The sequence below is a fragment of the Siphateles boraxobius genome, unplaced genomic scaffold (genome assembly GCF_051911475.1).
Source record: "Siphateles boraxobius isolate OS27281-9 unplaced genomic scaffold, OSU_SipBor_1 33, whole genome shotgun sequence".
In the NCBI taxonomy this organism is placed as follows: domain Eukaryota; kingdom Metazoa; phylum Chordata; class Actinopteri; order Cypriniformes; family Leuciscidae; genus Siphateles; species Siphateles boraxobius.
Genome location: NW_027508953.1, coordinates 9,951,147 through 9,972,149, shown reverse-complemented (window position 1 = coordinate 9,972,149; position 21,003 = coordinate 9,951,147). Strand labels below are relative to the sequence as shown.

At 36.0% G+C, this 21,003-nt stretch overlaps 1 protein-coding gene across 2 annotated transcripts in view; it reads right to left on the bottom strand.

The window, feature by feature from the left end:
* The window catches only part of dazl (deleted in azoospermia-like), a 72,546-nt gene that overhangs the window by 29,230 nt on the left and 22,313 nt on the right, over positions 1 to 21,003 (bottom strand). For both annotated transcript variants that reach the window (XM_077195478.1, XM_077195479.1), the window contains exon 3: positions 8,633 to 8,724. In XM_077195478.1, coding sequence (XP_077051593.1) covers positions 8,633 to 8,724 — 92 coding nt within the window. The remainder of the gene's footprint in view (positions 1 to 8,632; positions 8,725 to 21,003) is intronic.

The following is a 21,003-nucleotide window of genomic DNA, read 5'->3' as shown; positions in this document are numbered from 1 at the left end:
ATGGAATCAGAGTGCCTACTGTATGTAGTAAATGGAAAATCTCTACAGCAGAAGGCCAACCGCAACTTGCATATGGTTTGTTTCTACCATTTATTAGTAATGATTTACACAGTTTGTTCACTACTTACTATTTACCTAAGCATTCAGTATTAGGGGTGGGGGAAAAAAATCGATTCTTAGATGCAAAAGATCTAAGATTCAAAAATTTATTTAAAAAAAACAACAACAAAAAAAAAAAAAACAACAACAACAACGCAAAAGACGGAACTCTGAAGCGCGGAAGTGCAGTGCCCGGACCATCTGTGGCGTGTGCACTGAAGGGGGTGGATTAGAATCCAATGCTGCTTTAATGTACATGTAATGATTGATTATAATCAAGGTATTAATCAATATTTTTCCTTCTAAATATCAAATGAGTTGAATGACTTCTCTGGAGATTTTACTTTGTTTATATAAGTTACCAGTGTGATTACTGAAATGTTCTTTTCATATATTCTTTAATGTCTGTATTTGATGTCTGAATGCATTAACCGTACTTATTTAACCCAGCTTCCAGAAATGAAATATGGACTTGTTTTGTGTTTGAGAAAGGTCTTCAATGTGTTAAAACATATACGGGTCATTGAAGCTAATAGTTTAAGGGGCCATTTCTTTGTTAAAGCCTTACTTTCCAGTTAGACTAAAGTTTAGCTATCCTTGAGAGAAAGAACGCATTATCTTGATGTTTTGAGAGGACTCTCCTGTTTATAGTTAGAGCCTGGCCAAATCCAAACTTGGATAAGCTGTAACCAAGAAGACTAACACACACACACCGACACACAGCTTAAGGAACCACTGGCATTATTGGAGATTGACTGAGTTGTTGTTCTGGACATGCTGGCACCCAGCAACCCAAATCTGAGACCTGGAAGGTCACGACGTGCCTAACTTCAGCTGCATAATCGAAGGAGATATGCTTCAGTCTATCTGCATATGTGTGGAAAATTACTGTGTTTATTTCTTAGCCAATGAGAATCATTCAACCTCTAAGCAATGACGTAGCTTAGACCTTGGAAATGGTATAACTGCTGTGATCTTTGTAACTGTAAGTGGGGCGGCCTACAAACTCCTGTGTGAGTCTTGAAGCTGACTTCTGCTGATGAAACGGCAAACTATCTTCAGTAAAACTTTTCTTTCATTTTTTATAATTCTGACTCCAGGTCTTCATTCTTCATATCTGGTTCTTTGACTGTATACCCCTTACAGCACATAACAGAGACGCGATGGCTGGGCACGAAATCCAAACACCCTCCTCGTTAAAAGCTGATGCGTGGAACTATTTTGGCTTCTATGAAGTTGAAGGGGGAAAGGAGCTGGACAAGAGCAACACTAGTTGTAAGCTTTGTAGAATAAAACTAAAATATTTCGGCAACACGACAAATATGAGAAGCCATATGACACATTTCCACCCAGTGGAAAAACACTCGGCTGTACCGGTGTTCTGACGATTTGTGCTGCCTTGTTGAAAAATGCTACCCAAGCGCGAATCGATCACACAGAATGCTGATTCATTCTCTATTGTTTCCATAATGGTGTAAATCTCACAATATTATGACATTGTTATTTCATTTAAATCAGGGTAAGTGTATGGGGAGCACATTTTGATATTTTAAATGAACTAGCAATTATCACATTTGATATAACAAGTAAAAATGACATTATTATATGAAATACAATTATAATAAAATTTGAAGTAAAGAGTACAGTGTACTGTTTTTATTTTTAAAACGGTGTGAAAAGTAAAAATTATCATCGAATATTCATCTTTGACCTGTCAAAGTTTCCTACAAGCCTCCACAGCAAGGATGCATAGATTTATGGGCTTGGTAAGCAGAAGAAAAATGAGTCTGCACATGCGCATAACCAGTAAGTAGCACATCTCGATGGGAAGCATGAATCGTCAGAACACCTGTTGTTGTTATATTATTAATTTACTACAAGTATGCTGCTAGTTCAGGCACACATTTATTTTCCTGTTGGTTCTTTGCAATGTTAATAAAATATATTGTACGTTAATTCTTTATGGGTCATTACTTTGTACTTATAAAGCAAAGTATTAGCATCGACCTCTGAATCGTAATCGAATCGTGAGGTGCCTAGAGATTCCCACCCCTATTCAGTATTGTGCAATATAGCATACAGAAGGCGAGGGACATTTTGGGGGGGAAAGAAGTTCTTAATTTTATCATTTAAACATGTGACTTTTCTTGAAAATTCTATAATCCAAGGTGGCCACCACCAAATGACGTCATATGCAAATTAGATGGGAAAATGTTATCCATACATAAACTTTGGGTCATCCTTAATATTTCTCTAATTTACAGAAAGTCTCTATCTTTTATCACTTTTAAGATATAGCCTTTTGAAATTAAGATGTCAAAATCGAACGTTTTAGGAAAAAACCTCTGGCGCCTAAAGGGTTAATATGCGGAAAAGATGATAAAGGCACAAAAGCTGTTTATGTTTCATTCATTAACTTCATATGTTTCCCTTTCAACTTCATTGTTTCAACTTTCCCTGTGTAGCCTTACATGTTATCAGCTTTTTCTACCATGAACGGGATTATAATTGGTTTCCCTCAATACCTCATCCTCAAGGATTCCCCTTCCATCAGGACAGAACGCTTTACTCGCACCTTATTGGGGAAGTATGCCTACATACATGTACTGCATTAGATTAAACTGGGAAGGGTTATAGCACTTTCATATTGTTGTCCTATATTGTTAGTTTAACTGTAAGTCGCTTTGGATAAAAGAGTCTGCTAAATGACTAAAATGTACAATTGGCTTGACATTCGCACATTCCGTCTCTAAAGTAACATTGGTATTTCTACAGGCCTAAACGTTTCTAACTTCAACAGCAAACTTCAATTTATTTGAATAGACTGCGCATTATGCCTGACACCTACATGAATACTTTACAGTTGGTTTTATGACCAAGTCGTTCTCTTCAAATGAAGTTAGAAACGTGTATACCAATGTCGTATGTACCTTTAGAGACGGTCCTTAAATGTGCGAATGTCCAATGTCAAGCCAGCTTTATGCCAGTATCACTGAGAAACGCTGAACATAACATTTTGCACGTTAAGTTCATATTCTGAGTCCTTCTGCTTGCCTGCGAGTTTGGTCTTTTATATCACTGTATTAGTCCATTAAGCTACGTTAAGCGTTTTATATGTCCAGCAGGGTAATCCTGAAGTATTGAGGGAAACCCTAGTACTGCATGCAGCTCGATCGCCGCAATATATGGTTAACATAATTTCGTTCATGATAGAGAAAGATGCATGGAGGCTACACAGGAAAAGTAATCGTGAAGACACTGAATTTCACATAAAACAGACGTCATAATAATCACAGATACACACATTGTTGTAAATGAGTTATGATTAATGAATGGCTTGCTCTAACTGTTGCTCGGTCTTCGTCAACACGCGCTTGTACCCCCTGCTGGTGAGGTCGACTAACAGCAGATGGAGATTATGCTCGGTAATCTACTGCTTTTCCTGCAGTTCCTGGATGTCAACGTTGAATTTACTGTCGAATTTGAGGAAGCGAATTTACAAAGCGAAATAAAATGGACCGGAAACAGTCTGTTGAATATTATAGGTTGTATTTTTAATCAGTTTGAATATTTTGGTTATTATTGATTATTGAAATTTTACTAATGAAAATGTGTTTGAAATGTTTCAAAAACATTTGGCATTATTTTACTTCCATACGCTCGGTCAAGTATAGCGCCATCATTGTTCAAAGTAAAAAAAGATCAAAATTTATGATGTTACTTTTAATAAATGTAAAAAAAAAACTTTTTTTTCAAGGAATCAAGGAAATTTCTCTGGCATTTCTTTCTATTTGCTGCATCAAAAACATACCAAACTGTGACACCACACAGTTTGCAAAAATATCAACAGCTAACTATAGTGATAATTTCACGATAGTGTGTTGATATTCCAACCTCTACTATCGGAACTTTTTTTTTAAATAATGTTTTAAACGGGTTTAAAATGACGTTAACATTTCATCAAGCGAGCATGGCGGAAAATATGAGCGGCACCAGCTTGCTGAGCCGACGTGTGGGTGCACTTTAGTTAATTAATAATAAAGTTACATTTATATAGTGCTTTTCTGGATACTCAAAGCACTTCACATATGGAAGTGGGGGAAATCTCCTCAACCGAGGGTGTTCGATATTACGATTTTTGATCATGGACGATTAAAATGTCTCCACGATCTCCTTTTGAAAAAATATCGTAGTATCGTGTTACAATACATTCTATCAGTTGCAGTTTCTGTGCCACTCTCTCAACCACGCGACGTACATTCACATAACATCTTAACGCAGAGATAGTTTGAGAAGAAATTGGGTGCGCGTCGAGTGTATATTAGATGTGTCATGTGCCGGTCTTAAAGTGATAGCAGCCAGCCTAATAGTAAACATGCTGCTGCATGTCCTTAATACAACCAAAAATGAAAATTCTGTTATTTACTCTCTAATGTTGTTTCAAACCTGTATTAATTTCTTTTCTTGTACCAAACACAAAAGATGATATTTTGAAGAATGTGGCTAACCGGTGATAACTATAGTTATCACTTATAATACAATTATCATATATTAATATTATAATAATTACTTATTATACAGTTATCAATTATAATACATAATATATTCTATGGAAGTCACAGGGGACTGCAATTGTTTGGATACACATTCATCAAAATAACTTATTTTCAACAGAAGAAATTTCAGTTTTATAAATTGTGTGGGATCTTCATTTTTAGTTAAAGTGTTCAGTGACAATATGGATTTCATACATTTCAGTGTGTTCACTGTCAAGTGACAGTGCAATGCAAATAATTTAGCTTTGCTAATAAGTGCAATGCAAATAATTTAGCTTTGCTAATAAATTGGAATGAAAGTTTTTATTTTTCTGCTGACTTATCAATATAATGTAATGCATATATCACACAGCAAGTTGAATTTTCAACTATTATTTTTAGAAAAATGTAAGTATTGGAATATAGTCGCAATTTATCGAGATGCATCGTATCGTGACACATGTATCGCGACATGTATCGAATCGTGAGACCCTTGCCGATACCCAGCCCTAGACACCACTGTGTCGTATCGAACGGGAATTTTGTGAACCGTTACACTTGCGTAGCCAGACCTTCAGACTGACGGCAGAAGGTCTAGACTTGGCCAAGGACCGCCCAAGAGGACGTTTGACTGACATAACGTAACAACCAACCACAGTTCGTTTTGTTCCGCGTCAAGTTTAGGGGCGTGACAATATAATGCCGATCCAATAACAGCATATAATAAATTATTCATTCAAGAATTGTCAAGTTTACTGTAACAATAGAGCTGAAAACTTCACATACTTTTAAAATACAGCATTTAGTTGATCTTGGTATGCGCTCATTGACAGTTGTAAACAACGGCTTTCTTCAAAGAGGGGTTTTTGCGTCACGGCATTTGTTTACAGGCGGACCGATAAAGAACGAGACGCACACGTCTCCAGGACATCCTGTAGAATTCAACCAATCACATTGCGACTTCGAAACTCCTGTAGTGTTTCCAGAAAAGTGTGCCATATGCTTCAGATGTTCAGCCAATGGTCCGGGGGCTTGACGTCTGAGGCTGAGACTACACCCCTATTATTGGCGTATCCCTGGTCAAAAGGTTATACTGTGGTAATTTTACTGACTCTTCACTTCCTCATACTGTGGTAATTTTACTGACTCTTCACTTCCTCATCCTTTGAAAAAGCAAATTCTCTTTGCAAAATGCAGAGGAGAAAACAGCATATTCTCAACATGTACACAACAAGAACCAGCAACAGTGTTTGAGGGCGGGTTAAAGTAGATGTTGTACGCTGACAGCCAATGAAGACCATGGTTGAGCATTATGCAAATTTGTTATGTTACGTATGCAAGAAAGACTGGAATTACTTTTTGGAATTTCAGAATAGATTTTTTTCCCCCGAGACAATAACCATTTATTGTGCACTTTGATCTTTTAAACTTTGCAGACCTTTTACATTCACACTGCATGAAAGGTAATATCTGAAAAAGCATAACAGGGACACTTTAAACAAGGATTGATCTGCTGTAAAGTGTAAAACCAGGCAGTTGGCATCCTCTGCAGGCGTTTGTCATAATATAAACGATCATGTTATGTACATTGTATTATGTATTTTAACAGTGTTGTTCTATAAAACCATATTATAACTATAACTTTTGATACTTGATTTGTTTAGGTCTTTGCTTAGACCACAAAAGAATATCCAATTACTTGATTAACCCTCTGGGGTCCAGAAACGCGCCGGCGCGTTTTGCTGTTTTTTTTCCACATAGCAGCAACATAGACTTAAAATACTCAATTTTTGGTCATATAAATAAAATCAATACATGATTATAAACTATAGAGGGTCTTTTTTTGTGTGTACACTCACATTAGCATCAAAACCGTGTGCTTTTGTAAAATAAAGAAAATAAACAGGGTGTGCTTTCTGCCTCTGTCTCCGTTAACTTTTTCTAGAGCACGTCTCTAAACTTAAAGCTCAGCGAATACTGTTCACACAAGCATGAGCAATATATCTTTATAATCATTTAAGTTTGTACTTTTAAAACATCTAATTCAAAACTAAAATAAATATTCTCTGTTTATGTAATCTATAAAAAAAGAGAGAGGTGTCAGCCGATCTCATAGTTCTGAGCTCATTATTCTGCTAATGTGACACGCACACGGAGAGCGCACGGTATTCAAACGCAAATGATCTGAAGCAACACATGCAAAGTGTCAACGCCCCAAACGCGAAAACGCAACAAATGTAATCATCATCAGATTAATGTACCATTTCTTCTTGCGAGACTGTGTGAGGAATAATCCTGGGACATTTACCTCAGAACATGTGCTGATTTTTTTTTATTATTGTTCTAATTGCGATATCATAATGTAAACCGCAAAAAGACTGTTTAAATATGAATCGCGTCTGTGTGAGAATGAATGAACTGAACAGTTTTTACCAAACCCTATTGCTATACTGAGATGAGTGAAAATTGACTGAAATATGTTGAAATAACGTTAAAATGTCTTTGTATTAGCAACGTATTAAACTGCAAATTAATATTTGTATGCCCTAATATAGGCTCATAAAAACAACAAAAGATATGTCTATGTTACAGACGAAATATGAAAGACAACATTTCGTTGACTAGTTTTGGATAGATTATTAGCTGTTTACTGTAAACTAGACTACTGACACATTGAATAAGCTTTTGTTCACCAATTTCTGCTCAAACGTTAAATATATTAGGCTATGTTTGTTTTGTCAAAAATAAAGTCATCAACTAGGATGCTATTATAGTGTTTGTTCCAATGTTGGCTTTATTCAAACTAATGAATCCTTTACTTTGAAATATGTATGATAAAATGTATACTGTAGTTTTTACAAAGAAATATTACACTTGAAATATTGTTATTTTAATTGTTGCTGTAATTGTAACCTTTTCAATAAAATAGCAAATAATATATTTACAAGGTAGATGTAAACAAAATCTTAAAAGGTCAATACAATACAGATAATTTGAAGAGAAGGCTTATGTTTTATTAGTGACAAATTTGGGGAGAGGATACATATCCAAAACTTTCTGAAAATACAGTATGAGAATTAACTACACAATTACTAGAAATGTTCACCTTGGATTTTATACAATTTGCAAGCAAAAATACAAGTGGAAAAATAAAATTTTTTTTCTAGATGTTTCCAACTGTGAACCAATTTTGTAGTATATATATATATATATATTTATTTTCTTGTGTCCTTGTATTCTATCTTGTGGCTCAGTGACACCTGTGAAAAGCTCATTAAGCAGGTCTTTTGTCTTCGCAGGTATTGAATCAGACCATTATACATGAATCACACCCATTTCGCATATTGCCTTTCCAAACAAAAAGAGTTTTACTAAATTTAAATCAATGTACTGTTTTATGTGAATGATTTGGCAGGATGATTTTCAGATCATTTTGAAGCAAAAATCCTAGACGAGCACATCCATTAGTCAAAAGTCTTGTAGACACATTTAGTATGTATTTTGTGGCCTTATTTCATAGACTTTAAGTTTTAGTTTTTTCAATAACCATGCATAAACAATATTCTCTCAAAAATACAAACAAGCACATACATCTTGCTCACATATTATGGTAGCCCTGTTTGTGCTATATAGTGAATTCACACCTTTGCCATTAACATGTTTATAAATAACTGAAAAAGCACAAATCTCAGAGCATGTCAGAACACCTCCAGGACCCCGAAAACACCTTGGACCTCTGAGGATTAATCGTCAAAATAATCGACTGATTACCAAAATTGTTAGTGACAGTCCTAGACTTATGCTTTATAATATTTTCTGCATTACCTTATTTTGAGCTAGATAGAAATCCCTGCTGACAAAAAACAAAGATTAACTAGCCTAAACTGTGTGGTTGGTCTCCATGCCCAGTCAGTTGGTTTATCTGGCTGGTTTTAGAGAGATTTGGACCACTTTAGGTTTTAAATTGTTTTCCAGCAGGGAAAACAAGCGTCACTCACCCTTTGCATATTCCTCCTCGATAAGTGATGATTTTCACTTCTTTCACACACCCGTACTTGGCAAAGAACTCTCTGATCTCGTTCTCGTCCACCTGATGGAAAAGTAGTGGTACACAAATCAAAGAAAATATTTGGTAGATTTTTTCAGAAGTGAAATTAAAAAAGTGAAACAGAAAAAAAATTATAGAAGTTTGAGTTTATGAAAATATACAATGTAAAAATTTATTTATTCTAGTGGTAGGCATAATAATTTTTTAAAATCTAGATTAATCTCACAGGAATCTTGAAATTAATCTAGATTAATCTAGATTAAAATGGCTCATTTGAATTCTGCCGAAGGCATTCAGAATATGTGTGCTACCCAAATAATGACTAAAAGTAAGTCTTTGAGAATGGGTTTCTCAAGACAGGTGGCGCATTAGACATGGGGATCATCTCCTGTTTCCAAAATGCATCACAAACTGCTTAAGAAAGCTGTTCTACTACGATAATTGGTGATGAAAATAAATCATGTTCAATCAGATGTACTTGCGTTTACAAACTGATATAGCGGTGCACTCGGTTGCACTCAAACATAGTAGTTTGACGACTACTCTTCCCCTGCGCTACATCAGTGCTTGGCCCGGCATCTACCGCATTAGCTAAGGGATCCTTTGCGTTTAGGTGGTACTTGAGACTGTCAGCTGAATGTGTGGCACGCTTTTCAGAGAAGATAAGGTAACATTTTAGCACAATTCACACCCAGCGGTAATTCGGGGGAAAAAAAAAATCTCCAAATGCTCCACATGAAACTTTGGTCTTCCGACCTTTTAACTTCGTGTCGATTTATTTTGGTTCATATGTGTGAGGGAGTCGCACGCGCGCGACCGGGTCTCTCTCTCTCTGCTCGTTCTTTCAGTTAAACATGTGCCCTGTCACAAGTGCACCAGTTCATCTACATTACTCACCGATCAAAAGACTTTGGCGGGACAAAAATTCGCTTTGGCGGGCGCAAAAAAGAATTCAATGCAGAAAAAACCCTGTTATTGTAAACTGGAAACAACAATTTGTCTCGTTTATTAAATAAAGCCAAGCTTTAGATCGTGTTTTCCACTCCATGTTTACCTCCTCTGCTCAATTTGCTTTGACATCACGAATGATGCACAGATGCGTATAGGACGTCGCGCTATGGTGCCCGATAAAAGGCAAAAGGGAAAGTTGTGAGTTCGCAGTCTGTATATTATGGCTGGGACTCAGAGCAGGAGCATCGATAAGAGGAATCGTTAATGTCAAGGGCATACAATATCGATGGTTCGTAAAACTTAGAACCGGTTCTCGAGTGGAACCGGTTTTCAATTCCCATCCCTACCCCCTACAGTTTAATTCGGCTAGGTGTACATCCGCACTAAAATATCAAGGTGAAAGTCATCATAGCTTGCGTAATATAGACCCAGCTCCCAACCCAACTTTGAGAATAGATTAACGGCAATATTTCTTTTATCGCCCGATAAGAGTCTCACATTAACGCCGATAACGGCCCACCACTAATTTATTCATATTTTATATAAAATATATTTTAACACATGTTGGACTCTAAAACTGCAAGAAAATCAAAGCCAAAAAACCTGAAGAAGTTGTTTCAAATTTTAGGTTGACATCTCAAAATTAGCTTTTAGTAAGATTTTGTTTGGGCGCAGTACCAAACTTTTTCACTTGGTGACAACCAGACTCCATTACTGCCCATACAAGGGCGCCTCCATTTCCATATGTGGTTTGAGTGATCTGAACTAGAGATGCGCGGATGGGCTATTATTTCATCATCCGCACCAACGTTTTTACCATTTTTCCCGCCCGCCATCCGCTGATACAAGGCGCTGCTGATGACCACCGCGAGACTAGAAACCGCCCGCCACCCGCCCGAATTTAATTAAAATATTTTTTTTCGATCTGAACTCTTGGCATGAAAACACTTAGGTTTCTACCATTCTTTTATGATTTTTCATGTTCATCACCATTTCAAAATATAGGTCTAAACTAGGTAGGGCTGCAACAACTAATCGATAAAATCGATTATAATCGATTATGAAAATCGTTGTCAACGAATGTCATTATCGATTAGTTGGTCTGCTTACGTCACGGGGAGCGTTTACTGGTACGCACACACACGCAAGGTCTCTCTCCCTCAGGCGCTCTGCCGAGCGCGCGCGCTACACGGTTTGGAGCAGTCTCTTATGTCTCGCATGCGCGCTCTAGCTTGCGCGCTCTAGATTTCGGGAGTTTGAACTAATTCGCGGGCATCAGGGAGCCGCAATCAATATGCGGGAGACTCCCGGGACTTCCGGGATCTTGGGATGTCTGTATTTTGTCTCGAGCATCAGGTTGCGCAATCAGTTCGCTCGCAACGTAAGTGATGGATTAAAATAGCGCTACCGCAGAAATAGGTTAAATTAAAACGGTCTTTACAAAGCGAAGCACTAAATATAAAGGCAGTTAACCCTCTAGGCGCCACGGTCGAGTTTACTCGACAAGATGCGGCACTGAATAAAACGGCCGATTTTGTCAAATTGGGTGTCAAATTTCGTTCTACCTCCCCTCCACTGGATGGCAGACATGTCATACTTCATCCCCGAATCAAAAAAACGTCATGTTTCTATACAAAATGTTCGAGTTAGAGCGCATTGAATCAGTGCGATCAAAAGCGGAGCTAGTTTGCGAGTGAGCCATTTTATCAGATCCTCTCCGCAATCGCGGCGACAGTATTGTGGTGGAGACTTAGTCTAATACCACTGGGTATGTTAGACAAGGTCGAAGTATTCATAGGACAGTTAGGAGACAACGTGGAGGCAGGGTGAGGAGTCGCAATGACAATGACAGTAGTCCGAGCTGTGCACACTCGGCGCGCGCGCGAGGCAGATCTAGCCGCGCTGCTCGTATCATCTCACTCATGATCTGTGCCTTGCCGTGGCGAGTGAGCGTTTGACCTAAACAGGTCTTGTCTACTTGTGTTTGTATGTCATATGAATAATATATATGTGCCCCATACATGGAATCAGAGTGCCTACTGTATTTAGTAAATGGAAAATCTCTACAGCAAAAGGCCAACCACTACATGCATTCGGTTTGTTTCTACCATTTATTAGTAATGATTTACACAGTTTGTTTACTACTTACCATATACCTGAGCATTCAGTATTGTGCAATATAGCATACAGAAGGTGATGGACATTTTTGGGGGAAAGAAGTGCTGCATTTTATCATTTAAACATGTGACTTTTCATGAAAATTCTATAATCCAAGATTGCCACCACCATATGACGTCATAATATGCCAATTAGATGGGAAAATGTAATCCCTACATAAAATTTGGGTCATCCTTAATATTTCTCTAATTTACAGAAAGTCTCTATCTTTTATCACTTTTAAGATATAGCCTTTTGAAATTAAGATGTCAAAATCGAACGTTTTAGGAAAAAACCTCTGGCGCCTAAAGGGTTAATAACAGCAGCAGTAAAATATTGTTTTTTAGTCACTGTACTCAGTGGTTTTCAGCGAATGCTTGTGCACTAATGCATAATTTCTCCTGTCCTTTACTCAAGCCTGTTAGCTTGCTGGGTAACGTTACCTCCATTCCGTTCTCTTTTTATAGCATTTGTCTACTAAGTTTTAATTGTTTTTCAAACGCGATCTACTGCGGCTCTACATTCACACAATTGTTTTCAGTCTTTCTATATTTATTTAATCAATTTATCCTTATATTATTCTTTTATATATTATATTCTTTATCCTTATATTCCTTATATATAATTAATTTTAAATAAAAATTAAATGAATTATATATTTTAGATGTTTTTAGTTTGTTTTTAGTTCAGATATTCACATCTGAACAACATGTCTGTGTAAATTTGTTTTAACAAAAATTGTGTTAAAACATAATATGTTGGATATCATTTTTTTAACAATAATCATGTTTGTCAACTTGCCATCAGCAATTATCATTAAAAACAATGCAAATATTGATATTAGTAAAACTCAATGTGTGGCTTTTGCACTTTTTAAAGTACACTTTTACACATAAATACCCTGATTTACGGTTTTATTTAGTTATAATAAAAAAAATCTAATTTAATTTCTATCCGATTAATCGAAAAAATAATCGTCCGATTAATCGATTATCAAAATAATCGTTAGTTGCAGCCCTAAAACTAGGGCTGTGCGATATGGACAACAAAAAAAAACTATCACGATTTCTTAATTTTTTTTCAATTTTAAATCACGATTTTGACAAACAGACATGCTTTATAGTTAATGCATTCTGTGTGAATTTGAAACATATTCCCAAGGAAACCAATTAGAGCTTTATCGTGTAGCACTACATCTGGTAAAACGTTACACATTGCTCTTTGTATTGTTGTAAAATACATGCATGAAAAACAAGATAACAAATCAAAAAGATCAATTATTTTATATATAGTCTACTATAAAATTAAGACAATAAGTATAGCACAGCTGTTTAATGAGGCAACAACATGATAGGACAGAACAAAAAAGGCTATTAACCTGTTAACCTTCAAGGCCACTTTTGAAAAATCCCCAGAAATGGCATACCCAAACTTAAACAGATACAGTTCATGAACCCTTTGCACTAAAAGCACAAGTATGATCTCATTTGAAAGCTGACACCTAGTAGTTTATTGTAAATGTAGAAATAATTATTGTCATAATGAAAAAAAAAATGTTTAAATAGCTTCAAAGTTTTGTAAAGTTATTAGAAATTTACTTTTATGAAACATCCTCATAAAAATTAAATTGAAGTTGGCCCTGGAGGAATCTAGAAATGCACTGCAGCTAAAGCCATATGTGTGACCATTTTATATTTAAAATCTGAAAATGATAAGTCTAAAACTCTGTATTTAGTTAAATGTTTTTCAAGATCATGTCAAATTACTTTATTTTGATTAGACTCTAAAATGCAAACTGATGTTTAGTCATCTTCTGAGTCATCTATTCAGTCTATTGTCTCTATTATTTTGTGGTGCAAACGAGCCCCATTCAGTGTGAGTCTCTCCCTGCACACATTTACACCTCTCCAGACTGGTTATGGCTCTAAATATGCATTTCTTTTGTCTGCATTATAGCTACTAACGACTGGCTATTCACAGGCTATTCATAGGGTTTCAAACCCTAATTTCTTTTATCAAAGTTCTCACTAAATATTTGAAACTGGTATCAAATGCACTGAAACATTTCAGTAAGCATTCCTATTTAGAAAAAAATCATAAAACAATAACTGCTGGTGGCAGGTGCACCTGGGCTAGCTAGCATGTTAGCTTAGCACACCATCAATACACGACCATTTATGAGATTAAAACCATGTTTGTGCTCCAAACTTACTTTATAACGCAAGTCGAGTGTTTTAAATAATCTTCTGTGATCTAATTTGGCTTCAGATAAAAAAAAATCAGACAGAAAATGTATTATTTATAGTGTTCTGCACGATGATGAAATCTATATCGATTAGCATTACATTATAAATATAATCTATTATTATGAAATACCTGGCATGGCTTGAAGAACACAGGTAACTCAAATATCATTGCAATCATGTTTATTGTCTTCAAAACATCTTTATCTGCATGTTACAGCGATCTCTGTCAGCTACTTTCTGTATCAGTGACGTCCTGGAATGTCACATGACTATGGGTCTTCTTCGTGATCCATATATGGACTGTTATTGTGCATATAGCGCCCTCAGGCTATTGGTATGAATTGAAAACACAGCACATCTCAGTAAGAAGCGATCATAATGATTACATCGACGCATTTGGGTATAAATTCAACAAATATTATTCCTGTCTATAGAAATATGATGTGAATCTATGAGAATATATCAATATTTCTCCAAGTCTGCACATTTTTGAGCTAAAGCCCTGAGGGACGTTGTTTTGCGAATCGCTGTCATGACGACAGCACGGAGTGTTTTTTATGAATGGACCAGCTGACGCTCATAATTCATATTAAAGGTATCGACTCATTTTTTTCATTTCATAACTCCTGACACAAATTAAGACATAACTGTCACTATAAGTTTCTCAGAATACAATAGTGGTCAAATACTGAATCTTGAGTATTATATTTTTAATTTTTAATGATGTATTTTTAATGATGTATAGTTTGTCAAGGTATAACATTAAATCTGATAGTAAATTTGAACTAAATAAAAAAAAAACCGCTTCAGTGCGCCGACGCTCTGGAAACGGTTAACAGGTTAATAATCTTTCGTTGTGCAAAAGTATTATGATATGATTATGAAAGACTCCAATACAGTACAGCACACAGCGCTTATGCGCACCATAGCGCAGAATGATGCACTTGAAGCAACAGTCACAGCTCTTCGAGTCTGCATTGAAAAGTTCAAAGCACAAAGGAAAGACATAGATGCATAGTGTATTATACAGTATCGATGCATAGTGTATTATACAGTATCTATGCAATAGTTTATTGAGCCTTTTCTTTTAACAGTTTAACAGGAGTGTGGAAAAAAAATCGTGCTATGAAGCGATTTAGAAATCGTGCATGCTCAAAAAAAAATTTATTACGATTTCGATTAATCGCACATGCCTAGTCTAAACACGTCTTAAGAGTATGAAAATATTCTTGTTGAAATTTGATAAATTACAGCTCCTCTAATTTATTTTGGAAACTAAAGATTCTAAGCTTTCAAAAGATATATGGTTGGTTAAGATTAGTTTAAGTTTAGTATAGGATATTACTGTTTTAAATATGTAATGGCTATGGGCCCACCGGTGACACTTAAGGTGTTCTTAACGACTTAAATATTTTTTACCTCACATTATGCTATCGAATGACTTTGGAAGTCTTGGAATATAGTGCACGAAAACGTTGTTGTTTTTAATGTTTTTTATGCCTTTAGTGGGGCTTAACAATAACACAATATCGGACCTCACCGAGAAGCTGCAGCCGTGGCGGGATGATTTTTGGTGTGGTGGACCACCACGCCAGAATAAATGTAGCGGAAACACTGACTTAAGTATTAAAAGTACTGATCAATGAACCATGTTTATTATTTAGCCAGCACTAGTCAGACTATAATAATAGTACCATATATGAAATATACCATAGTATTTTAAAAATGAGGAAAAAACAAATGTGTAAATGTGACAAACACTAGTTTTATCATCTGTAACAAAAGCTGGGAAGAAGCATGAATTAACTGGCGATTTTAGGCAAAACACCACCTACCCCGTACAGACATAACACAAATACCCACATTTCAGTGGGCTTAACTTTCTGGCCCTTACACAGCAGATTTAATTCAAATATATACGTGGCCACTAGGGATGGGTATCGTTAAGGTTAACGCTATTACTACTATTACGATACTGCTTATCGATCCGGTACTTTAACGGTATTCTTATTGGTTCTTTTTGGTGTTTTTTTTTTTTTTACATTCAGGTAATTAAAATTTGCTTTATATTTTAAAATGTAAAATATCTATCGCAAAAGAAAAATTAATGCTTTAACAAAACAAATATCTACAGGTCCTTCTAAAAAAATTAGCATATTGTGATAAATTTAATTATTTTCCATAATGTAATGATAAAAAATAAACTTTCATTTAATTTAGATTCATTGCACACCAACTGAAATATTTCAGGTCTTTTATTATTTTAATACTGATGATTTTGGCATACAGCTCATGAAAACCCAAAATTCCTATCTCAAAAAATTAGCATATCATGAAAAGGGTCTCTAAACGAGCCATTAACCTAATCATCTGAACAGTGGCGTAACTTTGCTTTGAAAAGTGGTGGGGACACCACACAACTCGTTTTGCTATTTGTTTATTTAATAACCAAATTTACTTGGGGACTGAGTTCAGAGTTGGAAATACACTTAATTTTCACTTTGATGTAGGCCTACACACATGCATGTATCACATTAACAAATATGTCTAGTATCCGAATAAGCAAAACGTAACATTCACAACACCTCTAGGTTAGCCTAATAAATATATCAAAATACGCAAGATCAGTGAACTTGCGGACTGTTCGTTTTTTTATTTAAACGATCTGTAGTAAAAAAAGACTTGACCCTCCCTTCGCCTGTTTGCCAGTAGGCTAATACATTTTTCGATGACCCTCCAAAATGATTGTGAAAAAAGGCGACCCTCCCTGATAATTTATTGATTACGTTTGCGCTTTGCAAAGATGTTCAGTATGCCATTGTTTTTTTGTTACAACCATGACAAACGACTAAACCCCTGCTTTCTCATCTTAGTAGGGCTGTAACGATAGACCAAACCTACAATTCGGTTCGTATCACGATTTTTGATTTAAAGAAAAAAAACATGTTTTTTTTTTCCACGCCTGATGGCGCTGCCAATAAAATAGCTTAAAGCTGCCACAAAGAACCAGCAAAAGTAATGATTATGAATATGTCAAACATAGCAAGGAGACATTTTAATTGTTTATTAATAAACAAGTGTTTTCTGTGTCTGTGTCGGCTGCAAAGATGAAGTTGACGATGCTGACTCGCGATCTTCACAGTAGTGAACGCGCCATAGAGAAATGCACAATTCATGGATTAAATAAGCAGAGAGCAGTCTGTTTTCTTTCGTTTTGAATTGTTCTGTTTACAAGTAGGCCTAGACATTTCAAGCTTTCTATATATTTCTCAGGTCTGTGAGAGGCAAGTACATTACACGCTGAGTTTCGGTTCATTTATGAGACGAGAGTCCAGTTCACGCGCCGGCGCCTCTGTGATATTTTATTTAACCTTTATTTAACAAGGAGAGTCCCATTGAGATTAAGAACCTCTTTTGCAAGGGTGACCTCGCCAAGACAGACAGCAGTACAAACACATAGGTACAGACAAATAATGCAGAAGCGCTAACATTTCATGTAATCATTTAAAATAATGTTTACAGTCTAAGAGCATTTAGCTTACATATTAAGGCATCTGCCTCTAAATCTTTCATTTTGGATTTAAAAGATTTTGCGAGATTAACTCAGAGTTTCAAATCCTTTTGCAAAGTAGGCCTGAAGGTGCAGAATACAGAATGCCTTCTTTCCCGTTTCCGTACGGGCCTTGATGATATATTTTCTACTATAGGCCTATTTACTTCTTATTTATTAAATCCAGGCAATTGGTTGATGAAACATTGATTAAAATTAAGATACAATTAATAAAAAACAAAATTCACTTTAATGAAAGGCTTTGTGTGCTTTCTGTTTGAGGTCTCTGAAAGTTTTAAAGTCGCTTTCAGAGCGGTCATGTCCCTAACGGAGAACTGTCACGTCCATAACATTTTTTTTCCTCATAAATGTGAACACGAAAAATAAAATAAAAACAATATTTTATGTTCTATGGAGGCCGACCATTCTTCATCCGGTTAGTATTAGGCTACTTTTGTTTTGCGTAGTGTAATTCATAGAATTACTAAAAAATATTTTGCCACCTAAAAGTTAAAGACTTTTTGTGTCATGTCTCGTGTATTTCCCTCATATTAAATATAAAACGCATGTGTAGACTGCAGGGTTCTACGCTAAGGTTTTTCCCAAGGAGCACATGTGCTCCTAAATGAAAAAATCCAGGAGCACACAAAGACATTGGAGCGCAGTGAAAAATGTTCAAGTAACAGTTTAACAAACATATATATATATATATATATATATAAAAACACAACGTGTGTGCTCTTTCTGTTAAACTATGGTGTGAAACCGTCATTTTAATGCAGAAGTATAAATCACACTTTACAATCACTTTAGTAAAACAGAACAAGGGGAACGTGTTGCTCTCAGGTGGAGGAGCACACCGGCACACCTGTGAATCTGCATCTTTCACTGCAGAGGCTTTTTCCACAACATGGAGAAACTGAGAGTATTAGTATTTACTAGTATTAGTCAACTAAAACTAGACTAAAAATAAAACAATTTAGATGACTAAAATATAATGGGTTTAGTTCAATTGTAATGCATTCATTTAGAATTTCTCTAAAATGTCCAAACCCATATACTCCCGGAGAAAACATCTATTAACCTGTTAATATGAACGATTTTAAAGTTTGAACATGCAATACATATACAGATTTAACTACTGTGACTTAAAAAAAACTTAAAATTAAATAAAACCACTTTTCCTAAAGCAGAATAGTCTTCTTTCAATGAATGATATATGCTTTCTTTATAACTACTTGCATACATCATTCTTTATTATTTCAAGCAGCAGACATATTTATTTGTACTGAAATATAATGAATCCTTATTAAAGCCATTAACGAGCAGTGAATGCCTTTCTCTTTTTCTTTTGTTGCTTGATAAATATTAAGGACACAGACTGCATTAGGTTTATTACTCACTGTCACTTTAAGACATCGGATCATGTCCAATGACATGCGGATCCAATTGCACTGATGCACATCCGATTCACTCAAAACTGTTTAAGACTTAACCGACACAGTTTACTGCTGCGTCCCAATTCGCATACTATCCGTCCTAAATAGTATTCGAAAATAGAATACTCTCCAAAACGGACATTTCGACATAATGTTGTGTATTTGTCCATTCAGACACGAAAGAGAGGTAAATGCAGTCCTCGCGCGTTCTGTGTGTGTGGTAGGGGTGGTGAAAAAATCGATTATTGATTAATCGCGAATATGTTATGGACGAGTATGAATCGATTATTAAATCTTCAAAAATTGATTTTTTATTTATTTAAAAAAAAAAATTGCATTATTATATTTTGTAAAAGATTTTATACCGGAAGTTGAACGTCACGAACGCGCCCAGTTCCAGTTAGCAAGCGCGTGTAACGCACTGTCTATGGTGTAACTAGCCAGAGCGAGTTAGAGCAGGTGTGTAAAAGCCTGTTTGATCCTATTTACAATCGTATTTGATTGCAGAGCGCCCTACCTCTCGCTCGTTCCTCTCTCTCTCTCTCGCGCGCTCTCTCTTACCCTCATATGAGGCGCCGTTTAGGGCTTATATCAAACTTGATTCACGCACACATGTATGTTTGACTACTTAATATATGTGTATGCAAGTGTTTCATATATGTATACTACTGAATGCTCAAACAAATACATATGAAATGCACAACGACACACCTAAAGTCGCTCACGCACATACACGCTAACTCTACACACACGAGATGCGCGCACATACAAACTCTCCATGCACATAGCCTACTCATATGAGACACGCGTGGCACACACAAACTCCCCATGCACATATGAGACATGCGCGCACACACTCATATGAGACGCGCGCGCGCGCACAAACTCTCCACGCACATACTGACGCGAGCACACACACAAACTCGCGCACAAACTCAATGAGACGGAACACACACAAACTCTCCGTGCACATACTCATGAGACGCGAGCACACACACACACACACACACACACACAAACTAGCGCACATACTCATCTGAGACGCATGCTCACACAGTACATGATATGATTCTCAGTGTGAACAGAAATCACACATTGGTAAGTGCATTTTTTGTTAACAGAGACAGTCCATTGCTTTTATTATTTTTGGTTGTTTTGTTCATTTAAATAGTCTTTAGAAATAAAAGTTTATTGATCTTTGAAAAGGTGTACCTTCATTATTATGCCATTATCATTATTTTAGAAGAAAATGGTCTCAGAACGACTTTATCAATATTATCGTTTATCGCAATAATTTCTTGGACAATTTATCGCCCATCAAGATTTGTTATCATGACAGGCCTATAGGTGTTACTGAAGTTACAGTAAGTTGTTCAAAAATGTTCATTTTGTCTTCTTAATGATTAAATTGGACAATTTTCTTCTAGAAAGGTGTTCAGGTGGAGAGAAAACCTTTTCTTTACCTTGATATGTTTCGACTGCAACCTGCAGTCTTCCTCCACCTGAACAACACCTTGTCTTTCTAGAAGAAAATTGTCCAATTTCTACAGTATGTTGGTTCTGATCTACTTCCTAAAGGAAATAAGCCTTTTATTTGTTATTGTTTAGTTCAACTTGAGTCACAACACAATGTGATGTATTCATTTCTGTGTTCTACAAAACATAAGCTACATACAAATAATTCTTAAGTTATAACTACACGACACAGAAAGTGCTTTGAGTTGTTGTTACTCAATAAAAGAGTTAAGTAATTCAGCAGCATACTTTTTTTAATACTGCAATCACTTTGTAGTGTATTTTCGTTTACTGATGTGAAATGGAAAATCAATAATCGCTAATCGAGAATCGTTAATAATCGAAAATTGACTAATCGAATCGGGACTTCAATAATCGTAATCGAATCGGGAAATCAGACAGATTAACCACCCCTAGTGTGTGGCTGCACGCTTCGAGTCGAGTGTGTGCGCACAGAAAACTA